The sequence below is a fragment of the Oryzias latipes genome, chromosome 21 (genome assembly GCF_002234675.1).
Source record: "Oryzias latipes chromosome 21, ASM223467v1".
NCBI lineage: Eukaryota > Metazoa > Chordata > Actinopteri > Beloniformes > Adrianichthyidae > Oryzias > Oryzias latipes.
This window is the reverse complement of record NC_019879.2, coordinates 14,068,316-14,095,760: the sequence shown is the minus strand read 5'-3', so window position 1 is coordinate 14,095,760 and position 27,445 is coordinate 14,068,316. Positions and strand designations below refer to the sequence as shown.

The window sequence follows — 27,445 nt, the reverse complement described above, 5'->3', positions numbered from 1 at the left end:
GTTCATCAGTATGTTCTTGTGACTCATGTTTACAGCATGTAGTGTGGCTCTTACAGTTGTTTTCTTCCCCTCCTCTCTTTGTATAACCAGGTGTGTGCATAGAGAACTGGACTAAGCAGGTGTGACATCACCTGTAGAAAATGCCTTACCTCTGGCTCCAGTGAAATGAAGCCAATTCAGATGCCATTTTTCCGCAATGCGGACGTCGCCATATTGGAGATAGACGACAGTGATTGGTCATAGTTGGTCTAAGTCAACATTTCTATGGCAACGAAATCCACACCCCTTTCACTGACAGCGGGCTCAGGAGAATCTGTTAATCAAGAGTTGGTGGTGGGGGCCAGCGGGCACTGTCGCTCTCCGATATCGCAATCAAGAGAAAATATAATTTTAAAAAATTGGAATTAGCAAGAAGATGTTAAGAAAAAGGTATCAGAGCAATAACAGTTATTCTGATAAATAGAATGACCGAGTAACAGCTACTTATTTTGTCTATAGAAATCTATGGAATTTTGGCTTCTTGGAGCCAAAGTGCAATGCAAAGCGTTGGATGCAGTGATGTAAGGCACAACCACTGGATTCTAAGGCAGTGGAGACACCTTCTCTGGAATGATGAATAACGCTTTTCCATCTCGCAATCTGATGAACGAGTCTGGGTTTGGAGGTTGCCAGGAAAAAGATACATTTCGGACTGCAATGTGCCAAGTGTGAAATTTGGTGGATGAGGAATTATGGTGTCCTTAAAGGTCCATAAAGACATGGATGACAGAGTCTGGTGTGGATGAACTTGACCGGCCTGCACAGAGTCCTGACATGACCCTGATAGAACACCTTTGGGATGAATTAGAGCGGAGACTGAGAGCTAGGCCTTCTCCACCAACATCAGTGTGTGACCTCACCAATGCACCTTTGGAAGACTGGTCAAAAATTCCTAGAAACACACTCCTCAACCTTGCGGACAGCCTTCCCAGAAGGCATTTACATGTGAGCCAAGACGAGCCAAGACTTAGGGTAAAATAGCGTACATTTTGTCTCAGTTGACCACAACACTTTTAACCAGTTCTCCCCTGAATCTTTAGCTATTTCTTTAACTGTTGATATTGCGAAATTGCAGGTAATTCGTTTATTTCACAAACTAAAATTCTATTTGAAGTGTTTTTACACAAACAGAAAAAATTAGTGTTACGCACCAGACAGAAGTATACTAGAATTAAAGTTTAAAGTCCCACTCCAATCATCTTTTGATCTATTGTAGCCCTTGTGCTATCCTAGGCACTTTAACATTGGAAGTTAGGTCATCTCGACCCCACAAGACCTTTTTCTTCAATGATTTGTGATCTTCACTGGTGTCCATTACAGGAAATCCTCTTCACGTTTATCCACCTTTGTCATGGTAGGGATAACACGTCAATGTAAGGGTGGGCACAAGGGTTAAGAGCATTTCTAGTGGCATATTATCATGATTGTGCTGTTTTTGGGCAAATTAAAAAACCTGTGTCATTTTCAAGGACATAGCTTCTGCAGAGCAGCACACTTAGTGGGGATTGAGTCTAAAATACAAGTTGAGGTTTTAGGAGGCTTTAATAACTGATGTTATTTCCGCTTGATCCACAGCAGTGAAGCAGTCTAATGTTACAGAAGTTTCTATGGATGCCTTTATTTCTTCCGCTTCCGCCTGCTCTGGGCTGATAGTAGGAATAACTTGATTCAATTTATGTCTAATATTTGAAATTTTACTATCAGAAAATGTAAGAATTTCATCAGAGCTTAAAGTAGCAGGTCCTGAATGTTGATCCTATATAAAGCGGCCCCTTCATTCTTCAACAGCTTAGATCAGGGGTGGGGAAACTTTTTTAATAATGGGCCACTAAGGGTTCTAAAATTTGAGACAAGGGCCGGACCAGGAAGAGATACGTGGAGTGTTTTGGTAATCCAACTCTTTAGAGAAAGAAATAATATGGAATTTGGACAAAAACATGCTTTAATTTGGATTAAAATGAATATTTTAAAATTGAACATTTTTATTTAAAAACTGTGACTTTTGTTCTCATTTTAGTGCTAATTACACCAATGGGTTGATGTCTTGCAGGGAATAGTGCAAACTTAGAGAAATGCTGCGTTCAATAACCTTCTGCACCTTGACAAAGTTAATGTTTTGTAGTACACCATCTATGGGAAGCCACCAGAATTACAGGGAAAATATAACATAAATAAGGATCATCAATATAATTTATTCCAGTTTGGCAAGCCAGAATAAATAGTTCAACGGGTGGCATATGGACCCCAGGCCGTAGTTTGCCCACCCCTGGTTAAGAAGCTACAGCACAAGAGTCAGCAAAGAGTGTGGAAAGGATTTCCCACACTCTTTGTTCTGACACGCCTTCCTGGACGCATCAGCAGAAACTGTCAACAGAGACGTCAGGATGGATGACTTTTTGCACCATATGCACAAAACGCATCAACTATATTATAGTGGAAATCAATTTCAAAATAATGCAAAATGTCAGGAAAATAAAAAAGGTCGGGTTTGTCACACAGAAGCTTCTCAGAGGTTTATCATGAATTATTTGTAGTAAATACAAGCAAGAAAAACAGGATTTTCCACTTAGAAATGCCTGCCCATTGTTACCAGTATTGGACTTTATATAATAATCAGACAAACTGCTCAAACACTAAACGATGACTGCAGGTTTCCACGATCTTAAAGATCTGCTCACAGAATTACAGCAACTCTCATCTGTTCTCTGAATCTTTTCAAAACATCTTTGTGTTCTCCATCAGCATCAGTTTGTTTTTTAATCTTCTTCACCTGTACTTCCTGTTCCTCCAGGTTAGTTAGGCTTTACCTCCTTCCAAATCCAGTCTCTGTCAGGTGATAAAGTCCAGCATTTCCCTTCCAGACAAACAGGAACAATGTTTTTTTTTTCCTTTTTAGTATTTATCCCTGTCTGGAGCTTTATCACTGGGCTATCAGTGTGAACACAGATAGCTACAGGATGGAGGAGGGCTCAGGGTGTGAGAACCAGACTGAACCTGAGGGTCCATAAATACCTCCCAGGCATTTCCCTTTGTTTTTGGTTGAAGGTTGTGGAAGAAAAAGATGAAGAGAGGAACTGATTTCCTAGATTCTTTCTTCTCTCACTCTTGTCGTCCTCCCCCCAGCCCACCGTCCTCGAGCACCGCCTCCTCCTCACTGTGCTGCATGGCGTTGAATCGCTCCACCACGCAGTGGGCCGTCAGCCTTGCCTCCGGGTCGTGATCCCAGCACTCAGTGATGGTGGAGCAGAAGACACTCATCCCCTGCGGACACAACAGAAGCTCCTCAGCAAACGTGGATCTCAATGAGCTCCGCAGACTGCTGCAGAGACAGACTTCCTGCTGTACAACAGCAGAGGGTTTTAATGTGGACCTTTTTTCAGCTTCTGGAATTTGATTGCTATTTTTGAGGTTTCAACCTCAGTACTCCTAATGCTTCAAATGTTTGCACTTAATGTGTAATTCATTCTGGTTGTATTGTGTTTGTGTGAGATCATATATCTCACTGCACTGACTCTGAAGCTTGATTGTGTCCCATTTTATTTTTGTTCTCTCTTGTGTTTCTAACTTGTAGTTGATGTTCTTTTTCAAATGTTGATTCTTTTTGTAAATGTAAATTGTTTGGCTCTATGCGGTTGTTTTTTTTTCACTCTATAAATCAGTGTTTTTTCAAACTTTTTTTAGCCAAGTTACACTTGATACAATCACAAGGCACAAAACGTAAGCAAATACATGAAACTCTGCAACCTTTATTAGCAATAAACGGTTACATGTACATGGTTTATCTTGACTAAGAATCGAATAAACAGCAACACAAAAAAGTATTTCATAATTTTTCTATCTATTCAGTGTGAAACCTGGGCTTGTTTAGATAAACAAAGACTATTCTGCCAATGGTAAATGTTTTTAAAACCAATTAGGTGAAATTGATATATTTCCCAAGGCACACCTCACAGTACACTGGTGTACCACAGCACACTGGTTAAAAAAAATGGACTATCTCGTTCAGGAGCTCCAGTCTCTCACATCCCGTGTTTTCTGGTGTTGTGGTTTTGAATGTTTTTCTACTAGATTACGTAGATCAGGGGTCTCAAACTCGCGGCCCGCTGGCTATTTGCGGCCCCCAAGATGATATTTTGCGGCCCCCGCCTTTATATGAAAGTTCAATGTTAATGCGGCCCGCCAGTCTGAATGACACCTTTTCAGCATTGTGCGTGGAGCTGACGATCCAACCAATCACAGTGGAGTATATGACTCTTGGGGGCGTGGCATTGACCTGGCTTGAAAGCAGGGAAACATTTAATACGGGACCACATTAAGGAGTTCTTTACTTTCCTTTTTAGAACGTGTTTATTCGCTTGTAATTTTCTAAATACATGCAGCCGGTGCTGAACTTTTCTCTGGGCCGCACAGACCCGGAGGAGGGTTAAGGTTATGGTTACGGTTAGGCGCGTGGCGGCGTATAAACCCCGACCAAACGGGTCTCGTGCGCGGCTATCACTGCAGCACACCGCTCGCGCAGGAGATGGGTCGCTGCGGAGAATAAATATCCCTCACCTACATGCGTGACAGCTAACGGGCTTGAACACGTGCGAGCATCAATAAAATTTAGTCTTAGACACGCTGAAAATACGTGAGGAACATGCAACAATAGACGTTTGAGATGAACCAGCGCCGTGCCTGGATCGTTAGCGAGGCCAGGCCAGCCCAAAAGTCATCTGAAAACCGCCAGACTCAGCCAAAAACCGCCCAACAGGGGGGGTTCACGTGACAAGTTTGTGTGTATCAGTGTATCATATATATATATATATATATATATATATATATATATATATATATATATATATATATATATATATATATATAAAATGAGTAAAGTATTTAATATTTCTTCAGTGGACCGCCTTCCGTTCATTTTCTTAACCCGCTCTATCCCCGCTATAACCTGCGTGCGGCGTTTTCATCTTTGTGCTGTGCTGGAGCGCCCCAACTATCGTGTCAACCTGCTGCTATGATGACCGTATTTTGCGCTCTCTGTGTAGAACAGACTGAGGAGCGCAGGGGAAAACAACTCTCAGCTGCAGAGGGTGTGAACAGGTGAACAGGTAGAGAGGCGGGGGAGGGGCTTTGTACGGTGGCCCAGAAGGGTCACAACACAACACATTAACTTTATACACAACACACTAACTTTACACACAACACATTAACTTTACACACAACACACTAACTTTACACACAACACACTAACTTTACACACAACACACTAACTTTACACACAACAGATTAACTTTACACACAACACATTAACTTTACACACAACACATTAACTTAACACACAACACATTAACTCACAACACAACACAATAACTCACAACACAACACATTAACTCACAACACAACACAATAACTCACAACACAACACATTAACTCACAACACAACACAATAAGTCACAACACAACACATTAACTCACAACACAACACAATAACTCACAACACAACACATTAACTCACAACACAACACATTAACTCATGGCCCAGAAGGGTCACAACACAACACATTAACTTACCTCACAACACATTAACTCACAACGGAAGTAAAGCAGCAATTGAGGTGCTTTTATTCAGAAATTTCTACTGGGCTGAGCAGCTAACTACCTAACAGAAAGTAATGTCACAGTGAGCTGTGGAGGGAGCTGCACGCGCGCTCCTCTCCTCTCCTTTTTTCCGCTCCGTCCTCTCACACAGGCACATGCAGTCCCCAACACACACGCACACTCAGGACGGAGCGGAAAAAAGGAGAGGAGAGGAGCGCGTGTGCAGCGACAGAGGGGGTGTCAGAGCGGAGGGAGGAGTGTGTGTTCATATTGTGTGTGTTTAGAGGAAGGAGAACCGTAGTAAAGACAAAGTTTCTGGCAACACTGCTGCTAGCTTCTCTTGTAGCAATAACATGCTCCCTCCACAGCTCACTGTGACATTACTTTCTGTTAGGTAGTTAGCTGCTCAGCCCAGTAGAAATTTCAGAATAAAAGCACTTCAATTGCTGCTTTACTTCCGTTGTGAGTTAATGTGTTGTGAGGTAAGTTAATGTGTTGTGTTGTGACCCTTCTGGGCCATGAGTTAATGTGTTGTGTTGTGAGTTAATGTGTTGTGTTGTGAGTTATTGTGTTGTGTTGTGAGTTAATGTGTTGTGTTGTGAGTTATTGTGTTGTGTTGTGAGTTAATGTGTTGTGAGTTATTGTGTTGTGTGTTAAGTTAATGTGTTGTGTGTTAAGTTAATGTGTTCTGTGTAAAGTTAATGTGTTGTGTATAAAGTTAATGTGTTGTGTGTAAAGTTGGTGTGTTGTGTATAAAGTTAATGTGTTGTGACCCTTCTGGGCCACCGTAGCTTTGGCTTCAGACTCTGTCAGAGATGGAAACACGGGCGTCAGATTAAGACGCAGCTTTCACTACGGAAGTTGAAGCAGAGACTTTCTCTGTGATGATTTTATGAACTCAAACATGGAAACATGATTACCAAATAGAACTCTTCAAAATAATAAACTTGATCTCTCCACATTCTCTGTGTCTACCATGCATTGATATAAACAGACATCGCTCCATGCAGCGATCAGACCATAACCTTAGCTCCGCCCACACGCGACCGCGATATCATCCTTTAAAGAACACAATTTCTAAGAGGAGGGGCGTTGCACACCCCCAACAGGTTCTAATGACAGAGCCCATTATCGTCTCTGCCTGGTGCGTACACGGAGCTTCAGCACATAAGACTCCAACAGGCACACAGCCTAACGTAGTTCGTTATTATATATTCATGAGGGGAAAAACCCGCCGAACCGACCCTAAAACCGCCCAAATTATGCATACCCGCCCAAAGCCATTTTTACCCGCAAATTTAGAACCAAAACCGCCCAATTGGGCAGAAAACCGCCCAATCTCGCAACACTGCCAGGGGTGTGTGTGTGTAGGGGGGGGTGGGGGCAGGGGATGAAGGCGAAGCTGCAGCGACACTGAAGAAGAACAGGAGGTGGTCCTTAATATTCAATTTAGTTTTAGTATGCCTCTCCCCCTTAGTATGATCTGTGTTTATATATGTTTTATATTTATTTGAATGTTTTGTAATCTATGTAGCCTTTTTTTAATCAATAGGTATTTAAAATTATTTTAATTGATCATCAACTACAGAAACCGTCAGGACCCATTTCCCATAATGCAATATGTTTTGTAGTCATTTGCCGGCTTGCAGTCAGTGCAGTACTAAATTTCCAGCTGTGTTTGCTCAGGTTGGGCCCTTGCTCTGCCCCTTTCTGGTGATACTTTTGTGATGATTGACAGGTGAGCAAAAATGTTGCAGCGTTGCGTCCACCTGGGTGATCTCAAACATGCTTATTGTGCATCTTGGCTGCACTTATTTGGTGTCGCCAACATGAATTTCCATCCGTTTTTGAACTTTTCTCTGATCCCAGGTATTAGTAATGATTGTTTTGACCTCCAATGAACAGCACCCGTTTTTTTACAAACTACGGTTTGAATTCAACTATGAAAATGTAGGAGTTGATTACTGGCTGCTGTACAATAACTGCTGATCGGGGTTTAACTGTGCAAAAAGTCATAAGATAGAAAATCCAAAAATGGTTTCTGAATTTTGTTTCTCCTTTACTGATTTGTGGTTTAAAAAGTAAACTTAAAAATATATATATATATATTCAACACAGACTCAAAGGAGCACATACTCTCTGACTTCTCCACCTTAAATTTCAATAAGTTCAAGTCCAGTCCAGATTTACTGTCAATCATCTTCATCCACACTGAGGGTCTCAGCTGTTTGGGAGGAAGTGCTGCCAAGTGTCCAGCAGTAAGAAGAAGACAAGAGAACCGTGTTCTGATGAACCCATTGATGGAGGTAACAGAACTGTAGAATTTGAGTCTTCTTTGGTGTTTAATAGTTATAACTCAACAGTGTTAACTGAACTGTGTTAATAGGGGCGTTTAAATTAGAAAACAGCAGATATAGAAGACTGAATGAACATTAATGTATTACTGATTTATTTACTCATTGATTTTTTATTTATGTATTTTATTTTATTTGAATTAGAGTTTTATAAGTACATTTTGTACAGAAAACAGTTAATAATAGAGTATAGGTAATAGTATAGTACATGTTCCATACAAATTTATTGGCTCTCAGACACACACACACTAGTTGCGTGTGTGTGTGTGTTGAAGTTGCGGCCCTCGCTCAGCTAGACCCTGCCTTCAGTGGCCCCCAGGTAAGTTGAGTTTGAGACCCCTGACGTAGATGCTTTGTGACAGACATCTATCCTTTAATGTTTATTTTTGTTTTATTTATTACTTTTGGTCTACTTTGTTTGGCTTTGTGGTATAAGTTTTATCTCTCTGGTTTTCTAACTTTTTCTCTTTTAAAGTTGAAAAACTATGATGGGAAACAGTCCTCACAGTGAACATGTTCGAGAATCTCTGAACTCATCCAGAACTTCCCTCCCAGATTGTATCAGACCTGGTGCTGCGTCCATGCTGAGGGGATGTCAGGTCGTCCTCGGTCCCTCAGCACCAGGTCCCTCATGCTGTCCACACAGGGCTGCTCACAGACCTTGGAGCCAAAAGCCGGCTGGTAGGCCTTCACCTCTGCACCGACAAAACAAATATCTGCAAGACCTTTTTGACAATTCCATCTATTATAAAATCTTTAGCGGGTATCTGATGATCTCTTTTTTTTTCATAGCAACTACAGAAAGTGATGAAACTAAGTACCAAAAGAACTCTTTGATGACTGAAGCTAATAACCTGGAATTACGAGTCAGATGGACTCCGAGCATGTAGGCCTGAATCTTCTGTCATCTAAAGTAGACCAAAAATGTTTTCCCTTTCTTTAATTAGAGAAACACATAAGATCTTTTACCTTCAATAACATCACAGCGGGAGGCCATCTCCCAAAGGACCAGAGCCATGGAGTAGATATCCATCTGTTTGAAAGCTTCCAGGTCCTCCAGGTTCACCCTGGACTCCAGCACCTCAGGAGCCATGTAACGAGCTGTTCCCACCTTAAAGAGAAAGTTCACACCAAAAAATGGGAAAAATGTCATGAAGCAAAGACTGTTTATGATCCACATCCACAATTCTTCTTCTTATTTTGTAAGAACAAGTCATACCAGATAAATACCATAAAGTAAACCAACAATCTTTGCTTATAAGGTACATTTGGTGTGCTGTAAAAATGCCAGAGTACTATTCTCTTTAGGCAATTGGAAATGATTGCTGTATTTGGACATGAATTATTGTTCAGGTAGTGGCTAAAAAACGTTGATTTGTTGCATTTTGAACAAAATATATACATATCAGTTATTTCAGTTGAAATGTACTGAGAGGATGGTTCAGATGACATGTGCTGGTTTATTTAGGAAGAAGGCGTTCAGAGGTTTCCTGTCAGTAATGTGAAAAAACCTTTTTAAACTCTAAAATATGTTTTATTCCAAAGCATAGCATATTTTGGGTGTAATCATGGTCTCATGGTTAGAGGTCTAAACCTGTGAGCCTTTCACCCTAGTACACATGAGTCAAACTCAAGGTGAGAGCAATAAAGTTTTTAATTCCTTGAAATAAAAAATAAAAATTGGTGTGTATTTATTCATATCTAGGGGGAATCGTGCTTGAAATATCGGATTGGGCAACTATACATTAGGACTTAAACACTGTCCATATAACCCAGAATCAAATTTAAAAGGATTTATGCTAGAGTAACAAGCAAACATATGTTTTCTATGCAACTGCAATTGTCACTTTAAAAATGTATAATAAATAAATAACAACTTACTTAAAATTAATAATACGGTAGTTACATTTATTTTTCACTATATTTAGTTACATTTATAAGTTATATCCGGCCCTTTGAGGACAGCCACTATGGCTGTCCTCAAAGGGCCGGATATAACTGATGTGGCCCTTGATGAAAATGAGTTTGACACCCCTGCTCTGGTAGATCAGCAGTAGTGGAGCTGCTCAGTAAGCATAGGTGAGTCTGCAGGTTGAGCTTGACGGCTCCACACATTAAAAACCTGATTTCAACTTCCATGCCATGAAATGGGACAGGATGTCAGAGCTGACATGAATAGCTAAGAGATTAATAAAAATTGGAAAGTAAAGTCTAACATTGGGCCATAGGATTATTTTTTATTTAAACTTAAGTTTTTTGGTGAAAAGGGGAACTGGGGTGCAGTTTAACTTAAGTAGAAACAGTAAAGGTTTATAGAGGCACTCCAATGAAAATCATGTTTTGGTGTTTTTAACATGTTCCTGTGGCATTTTCTCATGATGGAGGACATATAAAAAGATAATTAAGCTTAAAATTGGATTTCTAACTATTTCTTTATTGAAATCGTTGCAAAAGCTTGAAGGTGTAACGTAGAAGCAACAAATCACAAGCTCCCTGCTCAGCTCCATTCTGATGTGTTCACTTGCAGACAAATGGGGGCATGCTTACTCTGCACAAATAGTCCCAGTTACAAGTCCGAAGCTAATTTCTATTTACCTACTGCTACTCTGCAGAAACTATGTCCTACAAAACGCCACAGGTTTTATTTTAGCTGAAATGGCGTAATCATAATTAAAAGACCACTGGAAAAGCTTTGAAAATAGATCGAAAGATGATCTGAGTGGGACTTTTAACATCTTGGTTTCTCCTACAACTACCTAGTCCTGTCCTCAAGGTCCACCACCCTGCAGTTTTCCTCTTCTCCCTCCACCTGTACATTAGCTTGAATCAGGAGTTTGTCTGTTTTGTCTAACCGAACACAGTTGATCCAGGTAATAAGGAACAAGGCATGCATGGACAGCTGGAAAACAGGCAGAGAGGTACAGATCTTGAGGACCAGGGTCGGGAAGTCCCGGTTTAGGGTGTGCGGCTTACCTGTCCGCTGTTGGCGTAGTCATCAACTGTGAGGGAGATGTCCAGCCTTAATGCCAGACCAAAGTCACACAGCACACACTGCTTCCTGTTCTTTATCAAAATGTTGCTACTCTTCAGGTCTCTGTGAGCAACAGGAACCTTTGGCGAAGGAAAGTAAAAAAAAAATAAGTATGGAAAATGTATTTGGGATGGAAAAATAAGAAAAGAAAACACTGTTATGTTTGTTCAAACTGACCAAAGAAAAATGGATACAAATACACCATATGCTAAGCTGAGCTTACCTTTGGTGCTCCATTCAGCTTTGTTTCACTGTGTAAGTGAGCTAACCCGTTAGCTATGCTACTTGCTAAGGAAACAAGCTCCTCCCAGCTTAGAGTATTTGCTGTGAGGTGGTCCTGCATATTTCCAAGGCTGTAATGGGCCAAAACTATCCAGTAAGTCCTGAGAGTGTCGCTTGGCAGGCTTCTTTCTTCAGCTGCCAGGAACTGAACCAAGTTTTCGTGTTGAAGTGTAGGGTCAGATAGGATGGAGCACTCATTTCTCCATGAGGCATACTCCACATTGGGAAACACCTTTACTGCCACAGTTTCGTAACTGTTAACTCCACCCATGTCGCTCTGCAGCAGGCGAGCCCTCCAGACCTCAGCAAAGCGCCCCCTGCCCACCACGTCCTCCAGCTTGATGGGGAGCAGCTCAGCTATCCTCTTACCGACGGTGATTTTATTTGGACATCTGCCTTTGGTGTTATTGATCACTGGTTCAACTCCAAGAACCACCACACCACCTCCTGCTTCTCCACGTGGATGATCCAAAACTTGGTAGAGTTCAGGGGAGCGCTTTGTGGGCCAATCAGATCGAGAAGCAGGCCCTGGTTTGTCAGGCCGGCGCATTCTGTAGGAGTAGAAGACAGCAGTGGCGACCATGGCAACCAGAAGAGGAGGCACCAAGCTGACGATGACCACCGGGATCACATCTTTACTGTGCAGCCTGGAGAAACCTGAGGTAGGAAAGGAAATGTGTTCTCTATCCATTTTTACTGAGAAAAAGTGGAAAAACAATTCTCTAAAAGAATCAAAGCATCTGTGGGTGTGCAGATCCATCCAATCCATTACATTTCCCCCCTGCTTCCTTTAGCACACGCTCACCACTGACTCCCTTGTCAAAGATGAGTTTGTCGTTGCATTCCTGTTCGCCCTGACAGCCACAGACCATCATCACACCCTCATCTGCCGGCTGTGGGAGCATGTGACACTCTCTGGAGGTAAAATTCAATAACAGGCGAGGGTTGATGCCTTCCAGCGGCAGATTCGGATGGTGACACATCGTGTGCACTGTCATCGTTTCATTGGTCTTCCTCCTGGAACAGCAGAAATTATCATGATAATCAGGGCAGAGCTCACAGCAGATAAAGTGTTTTTGTGATCTCATTATCACATCAGAGATATGAGAAGATCAGCATTTAAAACAAAAACATTTAAAATGCTATGTTTTGGTTTTTGCCGTGGTTCATTTTTTGTGAGATTTCTCTATATTTAATATTATATTATTTAAAATATACTTTTAAGGTTCTGTCATCATGTCTGTGGTTCTACTGCACTGGGTCTGACCAGAGGCTCTGAGATGCATTGAAAGACACTAAAAATCCCACAAATGTTCCAAAGATTTTGAAAAATTTGGCCATGAATGCCATTTGTAGTGATACTGCTTTAACAGCTCTATTAAACTATTGCTCCATTTGAGTATTCCTTCAAAGCCAGCTAATAGGTTAAGGTTGTAAAAGGAGAACAGCACAGCGACATTTTTAATACCTTCAATTCAATTACCCTCATTTACCACAATTACCCAATTTCCCAAGTTCCACACAAACCGATAGAAACCACACATTTATGTACACATGCAGAGTGTGTATTGCAAGTTGTAGTCTTGACCTACTGGAGAAGATTGATCACCAGGTCATTGTGGATCAGAGGAACAGAAAGCAGGATAAGGTAAAGCAGTGTTTTTTGTTGGTCACTAAACCTTAAGGTTTCTGTTCTTTACATCCAGGAAATGTTTGTCATAAAACAGATGAGACTTCCTCACATTACATAGAAACCACTGAACTTGGATGTCCAAACTTTGGAGATTTCTGTCCGTTAGATCTTTTTGTGTGCAGGTTAGACTACAAAGTGTATTGCATCTCAAAGGACCAAGTGGGTCTGAAGGCACTACAGGATTGCAAAACCAAGAGTAAAGATTCTAAAAGAAACCCTGTAGCATGAGATAAAATATCTGTTTCTGCACATGTTTGCAAATAATGACTACAAAAATGTGGGGGAGGGAAACAAACAAAAAAAAAGATTTCTAGAGAGAAGGATTGGTCTCATTCGAAAACACCAAAATGAGAGAACAAATTGAGTATAAAATAAGTTAAAACAGTTACATTACCAACAAAACACAAGAACCGAGTATAAAAAAATATTTAAGGTTGAATCTTTGTGACATGATGTTTCCTTCAAGATATTAAAGCAGGAAGACATTTGAATAAAGATGGCAGTAAAAACATTCATACAAAGGCAGATTTTTAGTGTTGCCAAAAAGTCTAAAAACCTAAAGTTCCTCTTAAAGATGTGGGTGATTGTGTGTGGGGGTTGCTTGAGAGTAAGATGTCTTTACAGCCCCAGTGGCTGCGTGATGGGATACTGGTGGGCTGCAGGACATACTCCGTGTCTCTGAGTTATGCGGGAGTAAACCACTATTGCCCTCTGTTTTTCTTCCTTTTTATCTCTGGTTTCCTGCAGAAAGTTGGGAGGGTAGGCAGGCTGACATAAACAGGAAATGAGAAGTGGTTGGGGTTTTTTTGGGGGGGGGTCCCAGTCAGGACTGTTGTCCAAACAAAGGAACCAATCAGAAGAAAATCTGCTCTTAAGAATGATATCAAGGCTTCAAATTCTCTCTGAAACATTAGAAATGAAGTGAAGCCTTTCATCCAGCGTGAGTAAAAGGAATATTTTTTTCAAACTTGTCATTTTCTTTTACCAACTGATTAAAGCCAGCTGTCAAAAAGTAAGTAAGAAAATATCATTTTTCATGTTTTATAGCTCTCTTATGTAGAAAAATAAATAGGATTTTTCCTTGTCTTAAGAGAGGGATTATGGCGTAAGCACACTGGAATTGAATGTGTATGCATGCAGTTTAACCACAAAGATACACACACAAAGACACACACATTAAACTTCAGAAGGATGGAAAACAAGAGGAATGTGAAGTCATACAAAAACCACAACTGCACAAAAAAGACTGTAAATGCCACAAAATCAGCCTCAATAAACACAAATACAAAGAGTAACCAAATGAACTATGACAATGATTTCTACATGAAACACTCCCAAATGTGACAAAGAAAGACTCCAAGGAACTTTTGGAGGGTTCGATTATAATAATATTTTAGCATCAGGAACAGAAGTGCTTTGTAAAACATTAGAAGTCCAACCATATGGCGATGCAGATCTCCTCTGTGAAGGAACAGTAGGAGGACAGGTTACAGTTGCTGAGGCAGATGTTGTCTTTGCAAACTGGAGTGGATGGTAAACACCATTTACACACGTTGGCTCTTAGGCTGCCGAAGGGCTCGACAACAACCAGGAGACCTGAAGGATGGGAGACAGAAGAGGCTCACATGAGATACGTGGCTTTGAAAAATCTCCCTCCAAGCATAAAGAAAATTCCTTAAAAAGAGTTAAAAGAAAAACACCATCTGCACTGTGTAAAAATAATGATATGATACAAGTATAACAATGCAGGGTTGTTTTTTTAAGTAGCTTCATTGACTCTGGTATGCTCCAAGCCAAATTTGATGTTTTCTTTGGAGCACATAATCCAAAAACAAATAAGTAGAGGGTAAAATGCTCAAGGCTTGAAAACCAACGAGCCCTTATTTATGTGTGTTTATGTGATGTGAAAAAAGTGTGTGTGTGTTAGTGTGTCAATTCTTGCTCCAAAAAGCTTAATTCCACCCAGATGGAACACAAATCAAAATGAGATCAAAGCACTCATTGAAATATTATAATATTACATATACAGTCAGGACCATAAATATTTGGACAGAGGCACATTCTTTCTAATTTTGTTTCTGTACATTACCACAGTGAATTTTAAATAAAATAACACAGATGCCATTGAAGTGCAGACTTTCAGCTTTTATTCCATGGGTTGGATAAAAAGATTGCATTAAAATGTGAAAAACTAAAGCATCTATTAAACACAATCCCTTAATAAAAACGACACACAAGGGTCCCAAAATAAAAAATAAAAAACACAATCCCTTCATTTCATGGGCTCGCAAGTAATTGGACAATTGACTTCCATGCTATTGCATGGGCAGGTGTGGGCAATTCCCTTGTTATGTCATTATGAGTGAAGCAGATAAAAGGCCTGGAGTTGATTAAAGGACTCGTGCTTGCATTTGGAAGATTTTGCTGTGAACAGACAACGTGCGGTCAAAGGAGCTCTCCATGCAGGTGAAAGGAGCCATCATTAAGCTGAGAAAACACAAAAAAAAAAACATGCCAGAAATTGCTACAGTATTAGGAGTGGCAGAATCAACAGTGTGGTACATCCTGAGAAAGAAAGAAAGCACTGGTGAACTCAGCAACGCAAAAAGACCTGGACGTCCGTGGCAGTGGTGGATGATGGCAGAATCATTTCCATGGTGAAGAGGAACCCGTTCACAACAGCCAAACAAGTGAACAACACTCTCCAGGAGGTAGGCGTATCAATATCCAAGTCTACCATAAAAGAAGACTGCGTGAAAGTAGATACAGAGGGTACACTGCAAGATGCAAGCCACTCATAAGCCTCAAGAATAGGAAGGCTAGATTGGACTTTGCTAAAAAAAAGCATCTAAAAAAGCCAGCACAGAAAAACATTCTTTGGACAGATGAAACCAAAATCAACCTCAACCAGAATGATGGCAAGAGAAAAGTATGGCGAAGGCGTGGAGAAGCTCATGATCCAAAGCACACTACATCATCAGTAAAACACTGTGGAGGCAGTGTGATGGTCTGGGCGTGCATGGCTGCTAGTGGCACTGGGACACTAGTGTTTATTGATGACGTGACACAGGACAGAAGCAGCCGAATTAATTCTGAGGTGTTCAGAGACATACTGTCTGCGCAGATCCAGGTGAATGCAGCCAAACTGATTGGGTGGCATTTCATAATACAGATAGACAACAACCCAAAACATTCAGCCAAAGCAACTCAGGAGTTTATTAAAGCAAAGAAGTGGAATATTCTTGAATGGCCAAGTCAGTCACCCGATCTTAACCCAAGTGAGCATGCATTTCACTTGTTGAAGACTAAACTTCAGACAAAAGGTCCACAGATAAACAGCAACTGAAAGCCGCTGCAGTAAAAGCCTGGCAGAGCATTCAGAAGGAGAAAACCCAGCATCTGGTGATGTCCATGAGTTCAAGACTTCAGGCTGTCATTGCCAACAAAGGGTTTTCAACCAAATATTAGTAATGACCATTTTGTTTTCAGTTATTTCATTTGTCCAATGACATACAAGCCCATGAAATGAAGGGATTGTGTTTGAAAAATGCTTTAGTTTTTCACATTTTATGCAATCTTTTTGTTCAACCCATGGAATAAAAGCTGAAAGTCTGCACTTCAATGGAATCTGAGTTGTTTTATTTAAAATTCACTTTGGTAAAGTACAGAAACAAATTTAGAAAGAATGTGTCTCTGTCCAAATATTTATGGTCCTGACTGTATAATATATTGAGCTACTTGTTTTTTTTTATCAAATAAAATGTTTATAAGAACATTATAGTTCCAATGCAACAAACAAGTTGTATTGTAAGCTAAATGAAAGTGTCTTAAAGTGTCAGAATGGAAAACAATCAATAGTTGTGTACACATGCACTCAGTAACAGGCTCAAACCTAAGCAAACCTCCTAACTGTGTGTGTCTGTGCACAAGTTTAGGACTGCAGACAGAAACTCACAGCCCTTCACCAAGTGTGTCTGTCACACAGGCAGAAGCTGTTCCAGATGTTTCTTTCCTCAAACTGAGCTTATGATTTGAGAAGAAGAAGAAAACTGAAAGAGCAGACTGGGAGATCTGTGGGACATGTGAGAAAAGTGAGGGAACCATCCACAACATATTAAGTTTGTTCATGCATTTTTGAATTATATTACAGATCTGCTGGATATCTATTTTATAAATTAACCGACAATCAAAGACCTTAGGTTTGTGGTTGTAGAGCAGTTGCTGAAAATGATTGACTAAGGTCAAAATTCAAAAAGGCAGAGTTCTTTCTTAATGTGTTGGGTATGACAAAACAAAACCCAACGTCTTTATGTTAGCTATGTGAAGCTGGTATACCACTGTGTTTGCTAAGATTATTTCAATAGAAGGAAATTCAACCATTGTCTGTTGTGCAGGTCTTATCAGTCTGCTGGGTTGTGAAACAGCAGCTGCTTCACTGTAAAATTAAGAGTTTAAGTGTGTATTCAGAATGAAAAAGTACTGAAATTTTCATTTGGTCTGTATTTAAACTGCCAACTACCTGAAATTTCTTATTCGAACCAAAGATTGTACAGTAAACCCTATGACTAAAGATCTCTTCAGTCATTGGCCAGGAATTACGAAGGCGAGGCAAACCTACTAAAAGGCAGAAGTTATGGTTTTGAAATGAATGCAAGTCCTACACTTTGAAGTCCTTGTTGGGATGAACATTATATTTTGTAGACCAACTTTGAACGTCTGTATCAAGGTCAGGTACAACACTTTTTACTGCTTCTTTAGTGCGGTGGAGGCATGCTGCAAGGCGGTTGCCAAGGAGACACTGGCTATGAAGGTAGGCTGATAAGTATTTATAATGTATAGATTGTCAGCAAAACAGTTACAAGCAATGTGCATCACGTTAAAAGTTGTTTTAATGAGCTTGTATTCATCCAACCACATTTCAATGAGTTGCTGTGTCTCATCGTTGCTCCGTTGCTCTGTTTACATTGCGCAATTTCCGGTTACGGTGGCCATTTTGGTCCAGTTGTTCCACTCTGAGCAGGGAGCACGATTTGAAACAAACCATTTGGAAACAAACCGAGACCACCTCGAAAGATGGGCCTGAGATTGGTTTCTGGTCCCGGACCAGGGTCCGCTTGGATGTATTCAGACTGACAATTGTTTCCGAATTTTTGCGGGAAACAAACTCTTTAAGCGAACCAAATGTGTCCAGTCTGAATACATCCTTAATTAATGTATCAGCAAAGTTTGAATAGATTAGTATTTCTCTGTAAAATCCACAAGAATCAAATCTAAGCCAACCTCCTATGCTCACATATACTCACCAAATTCTCTGTATTTGGTGAGTATATGTGATCACCTCTGATGTACATTTTAACACAGAAAAAGGAGTTCAATATCAACAAAAACCATACTTGTATCACTTTCATACTTTACTTGAGTATTCTTAAATAATCAAAAACTACACAAAAGGTAATGACATTTTAGGCACCCATTCCTTATATTAAACAGTTATTTGTTTTATTTTTGTTTTATTTTGTTTAGTTGTGTTACCTTGAAGGAATTTGCAAAACTAAGTCATATCTGCATATTATCAGTTTTGGGGCTGAGGGGCTCTGCCAAAATGTTAAATAGATACAATTTCGACTCACATGTTCATGTCAGGATTTGATCTATAATTCACATACATCATTTTATATTTTGATTTCTATGGTAAACCAGTAAGTCTTAGTCACATGCACTGGTGCAGGCGCTCTGGGTTAATGGGTTTTTGGGTCGTCCCTGCCGTCGTGGAGGGCCATAGAGAAGAGTGGCTGCGTCTTAAGGGGAGCGCAGGTTTGTCTTTAAGTTCTCTTGTGGCTCATATGGCCACCTCACCTGAAAATCGAATGTACCATTGTCCCTGCCTGTCGTAAGTGGATCATGAAGTATTTGGAAAAAACATCTAAGCTGCACACACTTATGAAGAAGTTGTGATGCTATTGTACAGTGTGCTAACGCCACACTCTAGTCCAGGGGTCCCCAAACTACGGCCCGCTTGAGCTGCCCCCCCAAATGATACCGGAGAGAGACCCCTTTCTTAATTTTTTTTCATTATTTTTTTAGGCTGGCAACGTGATCAAGACTCATTGTTTCTTCATGTCAATAAAGCTTATTTGATCATAGTAGTAGGTTTAAGGTTGTCATCTGGACTTGGATTTTAAAGTTGAAGAGGTTTTACCTCTTATCCAAAAGACTTTGTCAATTCTGAAGTAGCTGGTAAAAGAGCTGGTTTATATGTACTCATGGGGGGGAGTCAGACCTGAAACTGGAAAATATTGTTTCCGTAGACTACATTGGTCATTAGGAGTCTTTTGTCCTCAGCTGGAGTTGGGGAGACAGTGGCTACCCTCCCCAACCTGGTCATCTCTTTCAGCTGTTAATGACCCAGGTGAAACTGGTTCGGTTTGTTTGGGTTTCAGAACACTGCTGTAGATGCAGTTTCAGGTCTGACTTCTCCCCATTGAGCACATATAAACCAGCTCTTTTACCAGCTACTTCAGAATTGACAAAGTCTTTTGGATAAGAGGTGAAACGTCTTCAACTTTAAAAACCAAATCCAACAACCTTTAAACCTACTACTACTATAAAATCAACCTGGATGAAGGAGAGTCTTCATCGACATGAAATGTGAGCCAAGCAAAAATGTTGCTACTGCAACCTCACTTTGCCCCAACTTGAACGTGCCCCCCCCCTCAAAACAGAAAAATGACAAAAAAGGTTAGTTAAGGGAAACACTGATTCAGAATGCAAGGTACTTAACCTAGGAAGTTGATCAGAGGGAGCAAACAGTGGTGTCTACTAGGCTAGCCTCCTGAAAACCTCCAAAACTGGATTATAAGGAAAGAACACAAAAACAGACTGCTCATATGAGCCATTTAAGAGATTCTGCTCTGACAACTGAAGTTAAATATGTACCTAAGATTGTGCATGGATAACAGAAGCTTTATTTCTGTGAACAACCCACAGAGAGTTATTTGGTTATTATTGATTTTCTAAAATCTAAAATACTGTTACTATATATTTCCTGACGTTTATGTAAAGAACCCAGAGAGGGTTATTTGTTTTTTACTGATTTCATAAAGAGTGTTATTATATATTTGCTGATTATCATCATTTTCTTTTGTGAAGAACCCAGAGAGGATTATTTGATATCAGATTGGGTTATTAATATTTAGTTATGTGTGGCTTTCAGTTTACATTTAGGCACTCCTGCGATGGTCACACTTTTTCTGTTTCAAACAGACTCTGGCCCCCGATTGGAGATTGTAAACGTCATGTGGCCCTCGCTGGAAAAAGTTTGGGGACCCCTGCTCTAGTCGTTTGTAATGTGCAGGCACTGGCTCCTTATTGACCGTCTGCATATGCTGCGCACACGGGTGTGCACATGATGTGTAAGTGCCTGAGGAATGCCAGTAGGACAAACACACAAACTACACTCTGATTGTATAATTTCCTCATTTCTAACAGTCAGGAGCATGCACTTAAACCCTGTCAGTGAAAGAAGCACTAACAGGCTCTTTGCACAGCACACAGGGTTTGGAGGGTTTAGAAAATATAACATCCATGCGACACACCTGGGTCTCACCTACTTCACCCTTACTTACACCCTTGTGTGTCGTTTAAGTGTTCAACTACGTCCTGTCGCTTTCAGCATGTCCCCACAGAAAAAACATGCATTAACATTTTCTTCTACGAGCACACCAAGAAGTCTACGACTTTGATATTTCCTGCAGGGCACCTGCATGCCTCGTACAGGCTTGTGAGTTTTTTGCCTGCAGACAGCCCATATCCACCCATAAGGGCAGTTGTGGCTAAATCTTTTGTTTAGTTAGGTTTTTGATAGCTAGTGTTTTATAGTGGGGAAGTGTGACCCTTTCATTAGAGAAATTCATAACTCTTACATTAAAAACAAACACAAATGTTATTTTTGTCTTTCAAAATACTGGAAATTGTATAAAAGGGCCAATATCATGCAAAATATTTTTTTTAGTTTTTAAGTGTATTATAATGTCCATTCTTCACTAACAAACTTCAGAAGTATTTTGATCCACTTACGCATCTCTGAGTATTCCTTTTAAAAAAAAGCCCTCTGAGCACGAGCCCCTCGGAATCCACAAAAACGAGCACTTCATAACGTGAGAAATGCCCCTCCCAGGAAGAGTCTGTTCTGCCAGCACTGTCCCCAGACTAACACACACACCCACTTCAAGGGGGGGGCTAACCCTAACTTAACCCTAACCCAACCCTAACCCATAACCCTAACCCTTCGCCCTAACCTTAACCTTAACTTAACCTAACCTAACCCTAAGGGGGTGGTTACCGGTGATCGGCAAAAAGGCTTCTCAAATTGTGACATAGACAAGTGAGGAACAACTCCTCCCAGGAAGAGTCTGTACTCCCAGCACTATCCCCAGACTAACACACACACACCCACTTCAAGGGGGGGCTAACCCTAACCCTAACTTAACCCTAACCCAACACTAACCCCTAACCCCTAACCCTTAACCCTAACCCCTAACCCCTAACCCTAACCTAACCTAACCCTAAGGGGGTGGCTACCGGTGATCGGCAAAAAGGCTTCTCAAATTGTGACATAGACAACTGAGGAAAAACCCCTCCCAGGAAGAGTCTGTACTCCCAGCACTGTCCCCAGACTAACACACACACCCACTTCAAAGGGGGGCTAACCATAACTTAACCCCTAACCCAACCCTAACCCCTAACCCTAACCTTAACCCCTAATCCCTAACCTTAACCTAACCTAATCTAACCCTAAGGGGGTGGCTACCGGTGATCGGCAAAAAGGCTTCTCAAATTGTGACATAGACAAGTGAGGAACAACCCCTCCCAGGAAGAGTCTGTACTCCCAGCACTGTCCCCAGACTAACACACACACACACACTTCAAGGGGGGGCTAACCCTAACCCTAACCCTAACTTAACCCTAACCCAACCCTAACCCCTAACCCTTAACCCTAACCCCTAACCCCTAACCCCTAACCTCACCTAACCTAACCTAACCTTACCTAACCTAACCTAACCTTAAGGGGGTGGCTACCGGTGATCGGCAAAAAGGCTTCTTAAATTGTGAAATAGACAAGTGAGGAACAACCCCTTCCAGGAAGAGTCTGCCCTAACAGGCCCATGCTAACACACAAACACACTTTCTCAGCAGAGCTAGCGCTGATCGGCTAAACTCTTTCCTTTTATCTACAATATAGACATCCATTTTTATAGACGTTCTGATGTTGTTTGCTTTTGGGGTAAAAACGCAGACATGCAGGCAAGGCCGGCTCAAGGATGATGTCATAAGAAGGGCGGCACCCACAGGAGCGAAGGGCGGATCCTCAGAGATCGAGTCGTCTTACATGAAAATAACTCGTACTTCATAAAAAATCATTTAGTATGCCAAATCATATATATGGAAATAGTTTACTCCGAAAGGCTTAAAAAAAGCATGATATAGGCTCTTTAAAGAAACATTGATACACTGAATAAATGAACAGACAGCATCTTTTCAGTGGAAATCCTTTCAAATTAATTATGAATTTTTTAACCCAGCTCCTATCAGTGTCCGGTAATGCAATTCAGATAATATGTAACTGATATTTAATAAAAATCTCTATTCCTCATAATACCATCAAATAAAAAACACTTCTCCTGTTTAGTGATTGAGTTATTTTCATCAGAATGGAACTAAACAATTCAAAGATTCTTGTGGACTTGATGACAACTTTGAGTTTTCCTGCTATAGTTTGTTTTTAGGCAACACAATAATGCAAGAGAAGAAGACCACAGCCAGACCCTGTAACAACCAAAGTCTGTGAAACACTAGGTCCTGGTAAAGTGGAGATTTTTGTCCGAAAATCTCTTTAGACAGGCCACTGTGTAAAGTCTGAGGCTGTGCCAGGATGTTTGTGGGGTTTTTTTTCTTAATGCTTTCAATTTTGAGCTTAATTATCGTTATATATGTCCTACATCATCAGAAAAGTGTCACGAGAACACAATTTTCATGGGAGTGGGTTCAAAGTGACTGACAATAAGCAGAAAATAGAACTCACTTGAAGTATTTTTGATTTCTTTTCATGTCTTTCTGCTTTGAATGATTTAAAATGTTTCTAAAAACTGTTAAAAATGTCTTGCAATACTGCATCACAGCAAAACTGTATGACAGAGAGTAAGGCACGAGTTAAAAAAAAAACAGAACTGGCAGACTTTACATCAACACACTGTTTCCATCAGTTAACAATTTTGAAATGTGAATTATTATCCTTTTAGTCATCATCTTGTCAGTGCTGAAGGGAAACTTTTCACACATGGGAATTCCAATTCTGGTTCAAGTTCAGGTTTAGATGACTGATCTAAAACCTCATTGGACCACAGAGAAAGTAGCAGAAAAGTTTGTGTGTGACTTTGTTTTTCACATGGAATAAATTGAATCCAGAAGTGTGCAGCTTAAAGAGCCAAGTTCAGATCCAGCTCTCTACCCTCAAGAGCTCATGGGAAATCTGGCTGGGAGCTCTTCATGGGACAATCTCCCTCTCAGCTGTTGGTTTGTTTAGCAGCTCTTTCCTCAAACAACTTCCATGTCTACCTTTAATTGAACACTGAAATATACTCCTGATCAATAACTGAACCACATCTTATTTTTTTTTGAAACAGTCCAGGGAGTAATTTTAACTTCAATATTACATATATGAGAATACAGTCTATAATTCATGACATGACAGCTTAGAAAGTAGAAATACATTAACTGTTTTCTGCTGATATGGCCTCTAAAAAGCTGACAGTGCAGAAATGGCTATCTGTGACTGTTAATTGTCTTCAAATGAGTCTGTTAACCATCAATAAAGTGCGGCTATCTAAGCTGTGATGGGTCAACTCTGAGCAGAAAGTTCAGAAACAGACAGATGATTTAGATTCAAATGACAGAATAAGAAGATAAGAAATGTTAAGTCTAAATAGTGATGTTGTTGGACTGAATGTAAGAATAATGATGAAATGTTGGAGCACAGACTCTTCCTTTCAGTGCCAGTCTCTCTTTTCTCCAGTGTCTTAACCAGCGCCAAGAGCCTCTGTGTTTGCAGTTACTATTCAGGCTTTTCTCATACACATGCTCTTTGTTACACATGAGATTATAATCTGCCTTTCAGGAGGAACCATGCAGGGAATGATGCTAATACTAAGTCTTCAAGAACTGCACCTCAACACTGGAGTTTTCCACATGAATATTAATGCGCTGTCACTTTTTCCAAAACACATCTGGCTCAAAAAGACTGCTAGAAAAAATGTTAAATGAAAATATGTATGTAACTGGAGCCAGAACAGTTCCCTAGGTAACCACTAGGCGGTAGCTGAATACATAAAAAGTCTGTAGCTTCCCAACAAAAAACATCATGAATCAACAACAAATCATGAATCAGTGGTTCTGCACGTTTTCTTCACCTGTGATGTTAGATTTATTATCCAATGTCAGTTGAATTGGTGCTGATAAAACCTTTAACACACATACTCCAGTAGTGTAATATTGTTTTATTTGGATTGTTTGGAAAAGCCAATGGCTATGTTGCAACATTTATCTGAAATGCTAATTCTACTCTACACAAGTGCAAGGTGCGCAGGCCTGATGCATGGTTACAGACAAACAAACAAATGAATGTTCTCTGGACTTGTTTACAGTCCCACTCCGATCATCTTTTAATCCATTTTCCAATCTCTCCCAGTGGTCTTTTAATTATGATTATGGTGTTTTTAGCCAAAATAAATTAAACTGTTGTTTTCTAGGACTTAGTTTCTGCAGAGCATCAGGAGTTCATTATAAATTCACCTCTAAGTTGTGGGCAAGATTGTTTGTGCGGAGCAAGCTCTCTCCCTCTTCCCATCATCCCTTTGTTCACACCTCTCTCCTGATAGCTTACAGGCCCTCACAAGCCCAACTCAACATTAGCGGAGCAATATTGGAGCCATGGAGCCGTACAGTTTTGATCCAGATTCCAGCTCACACGAGGAAAACAAAAACGTTCATGGATCTATTTGTTTGCAAGTGGATGAATCAGAATGGAGCGGAGCAGGAAGCTGGTCGCCTGCCACGGTTGCTTCTTCTTCACAGACATAAGCTTTTAAATCTGCATTTTTTTGTCTGATCTTGTTTCAGAATGACTTAAAAAAAGAAATTCTTAAAAATGCAATTGAAAGCCTAATTTTCCTAAAATAAGTCCTCCATCATGAGATGAATACCACAATCGCATGTTAAAAACACAAAAAACATTTGAGTGGGTCTTCAAAGAAATATTTTGTAAAAGAGCCGTTTGATAAATTAGTTTAGTAAACAGAAGCTGCATTTTTTCCCCTCAGAATTGAAATTTGAAATTGGACTTAACAAAAATTAAGTTGACAGAATAACAATAAAAAACTTTAGAGGTGACTGTGCTGAGTCAGTCAGGCACTTTGTGGGCAAACCACAACAACTGAGAAAGTTATATTAAATAATTCTTGTCACTAAAAAATAGCTCTAAATTTCTGCCTTTCAAAATAAAATAAGTTCAAAATCTGTATTGATGAGATTATTTGAGAAGGTGAGTCCCATGTTTGTCTAAAAATAGTTTGTTCACACTGCAAATTCTACTTTTTTAAGGTTTGCCAGTAATTCAAACAGTAGAAATAAGACTTATCTTGCCATATTAGGTTGAAAATTAATCTTCTGAGTTGAAAACATATATTTCTTAATTCTACATATTATTTGGTTTTTGACTAAAATAATTATAATTGTAACAATAACCACAATAATAATAATAATAATTCTTGTCTACATTTTTAATAAATTGGCACAATTTTTGCTGAAAAAAGTGTGTTTATGAATTTTCTTTTCACCTTGTTAGGGCCGTGTTGTAAAATTGTAACTTATAATTAATAATATGCATATCAAGCCTCTGTCAGGTTAACCCGCTCTGATCGGAGTTTAAGAGTTATGACTTACAGATGAACTCAAATGTAACATTTTCTACTGTAAACCAGCAGAAACTGTCGTCATTCGATGGAAAAAAGACGCATATAAACTTTTAAAGTCAAACTTGGTTAACTCATTTGTTGTTTCGGCTCCTTCTTTCCCTGTTTTTAACTCCAATGTTTCCGTTACTGAAACTAGTTAGCGAAAAGTCTGTTCTCTCCAAAACAAAGCGTCTCTCCTCCTCGCAGCCGTTAACGTCCGGAGGGCGGAGACCGGCCGCAGGACTCACTGCAAGCGGCGACGAAAGCCGCGGTTCCGCTCCGCGTCATCCTGGGGAGTCCGCCGGGACCCGCACGCGCTCGGTCGGTCCAGATGCCGGTGTCGGTCGGTGTGCGATGTCAGCAGAACCTGTAGGGATGTTTGGTCAGAGAAGTCCAGATGTTTCTCATCCAGATGTGCTTTGGCCCCGCCCACACGCACACATCCACACTGAGCAGCTGCGAGGGGGAGAACCGGGACAGAAAAAAAGGTTATCTGGAAAAACTGCCTCCATTGTTGAGCTCGGTCTGAGGTTTAGAGCATTTTTTCCTCAATTTGACGCAGACTTTTTTTGGGAATATTTGTTCTGGATTAGGAACGCTTCTCAGAGAGGAGGTGAAAAGTCTTCTATAATAGAAATTCACTGCTTTCCCCCCACTATCTTAATGGAACTGGGATAAATGAGAATCGACACAAACATCATGACTCTATGTAGACACACTGGTTTGCGGATTTAAAAAAGGAAAAATAAAACCTAAAGATTTCACCTTTTAAGACCAATATAGTGCATTTATCCCTTAGATCTAGGTTGAAACTCAACCACTCGGCTCTTTTAATAGAAAAAGAGTTTACCCTTCAGTTAGTGTGAAATCAACACATCATCCTCCAGTTTGTTTGATGTTCAAATGCTGATAACTTTTTGGAATGGAGGCAAATTTACTTTACATGATGTTTGCCTGAAAAGGAGTTCAGAAAAGTCAAATTGAGATGAAAGCAGTGTGATCTGAGAAAACAAAAGCAGAGATCATAACATATATGATCAGTCTCTTTCAAGTTAATAGAGGGAAAAGGTGTTGCCCTAATGAGATTGAAGGAAAACTAAACCAACTAAACTATTTTTTTTTGCTCAAAGAAAAACAAACTGGTAGCAAGGACAAAAATACTAATACAGACTTTAATTTTTTTATTAGAAGAAAATGCAATCCTTTTGGACTATAGGCAAAAGGATGTTGCAGGGGTGACTTTTATTTTGAAAATACAGGCACGAAGAAGAAGAAGACACTAAAGTTTGTTGGTTTGGAAAATTAAAAGGAAAAATAAAAGTGTTATATGCGCTAAACGGTTTTTCAGGCAGTGGTTTTATGAGAAAAATGTAATAGTTAAGGACGTTTTTATTACTGAACTGGAGATGTTATTTTAGATTTTGACAAGCAATGTCAAAATAAAACG

General features: G+C 40.1%; 1 protein-coding gene across 1 annotated transcript; it reads right to left on the bottom strand.

Annotated features, from left to right (window-relative positions):
* Positions 1–2,211: 2,211 nt before the first annotated feature.
* Positions 2,212–27,081, bottom strand: LOC101174785 (TGF-beta receptor type-2). The gene is made up of 8 exons (XM_004081658.4): positions 26,247–27,081; positions 14,431–14,587; positions 12,104–12,315; positions 11,240–11,955; positions 10,959–11,096; positions 8,955–9,096; positions 8,553–8,680; positions 2,212–3,300 (listed from the first exon to the last, which is right to left on the bottom strand). The coding sequence occupies exons 1-8, from the start codon at positions 26,284–26,286 to the stop codon at positions 3,139–3,141; spliced, it is 1,695 nt and encodes a 564-aa protein (XP_004081706.1). The 5' UTR covers positions 26,287–27,081; the 3' UTR covers positions 2,212–3,138.
* Positions 27,082–27,445: the final 364 nt, after the last annotated feature.

Bases quoted from the DNA above. Each gene is read 5' to 3' on its own strand.
- LOC101174785 (XM_004081658.4), bottom strand. From the start codon at position 26,286: ATGACGCGGAGCGGAACCGCGGCTTTCGTCGCCGCTTGCA. The intron at 11,097-11,239 runs GTAAGCTCAGCT...CCTTCGCCAAAG, and splicing joins AGCTGAATGGAGCACCAAAG to GTTCCTGTTGCTCACAGAGA. The intron at 9,097-10,958 runs GTAAGCCGCACA...TTTCTCTTTAAG, and splicing joins ACTACGCCAACAGCGGACAG to GTGGGAACAGCTCGTTACAT.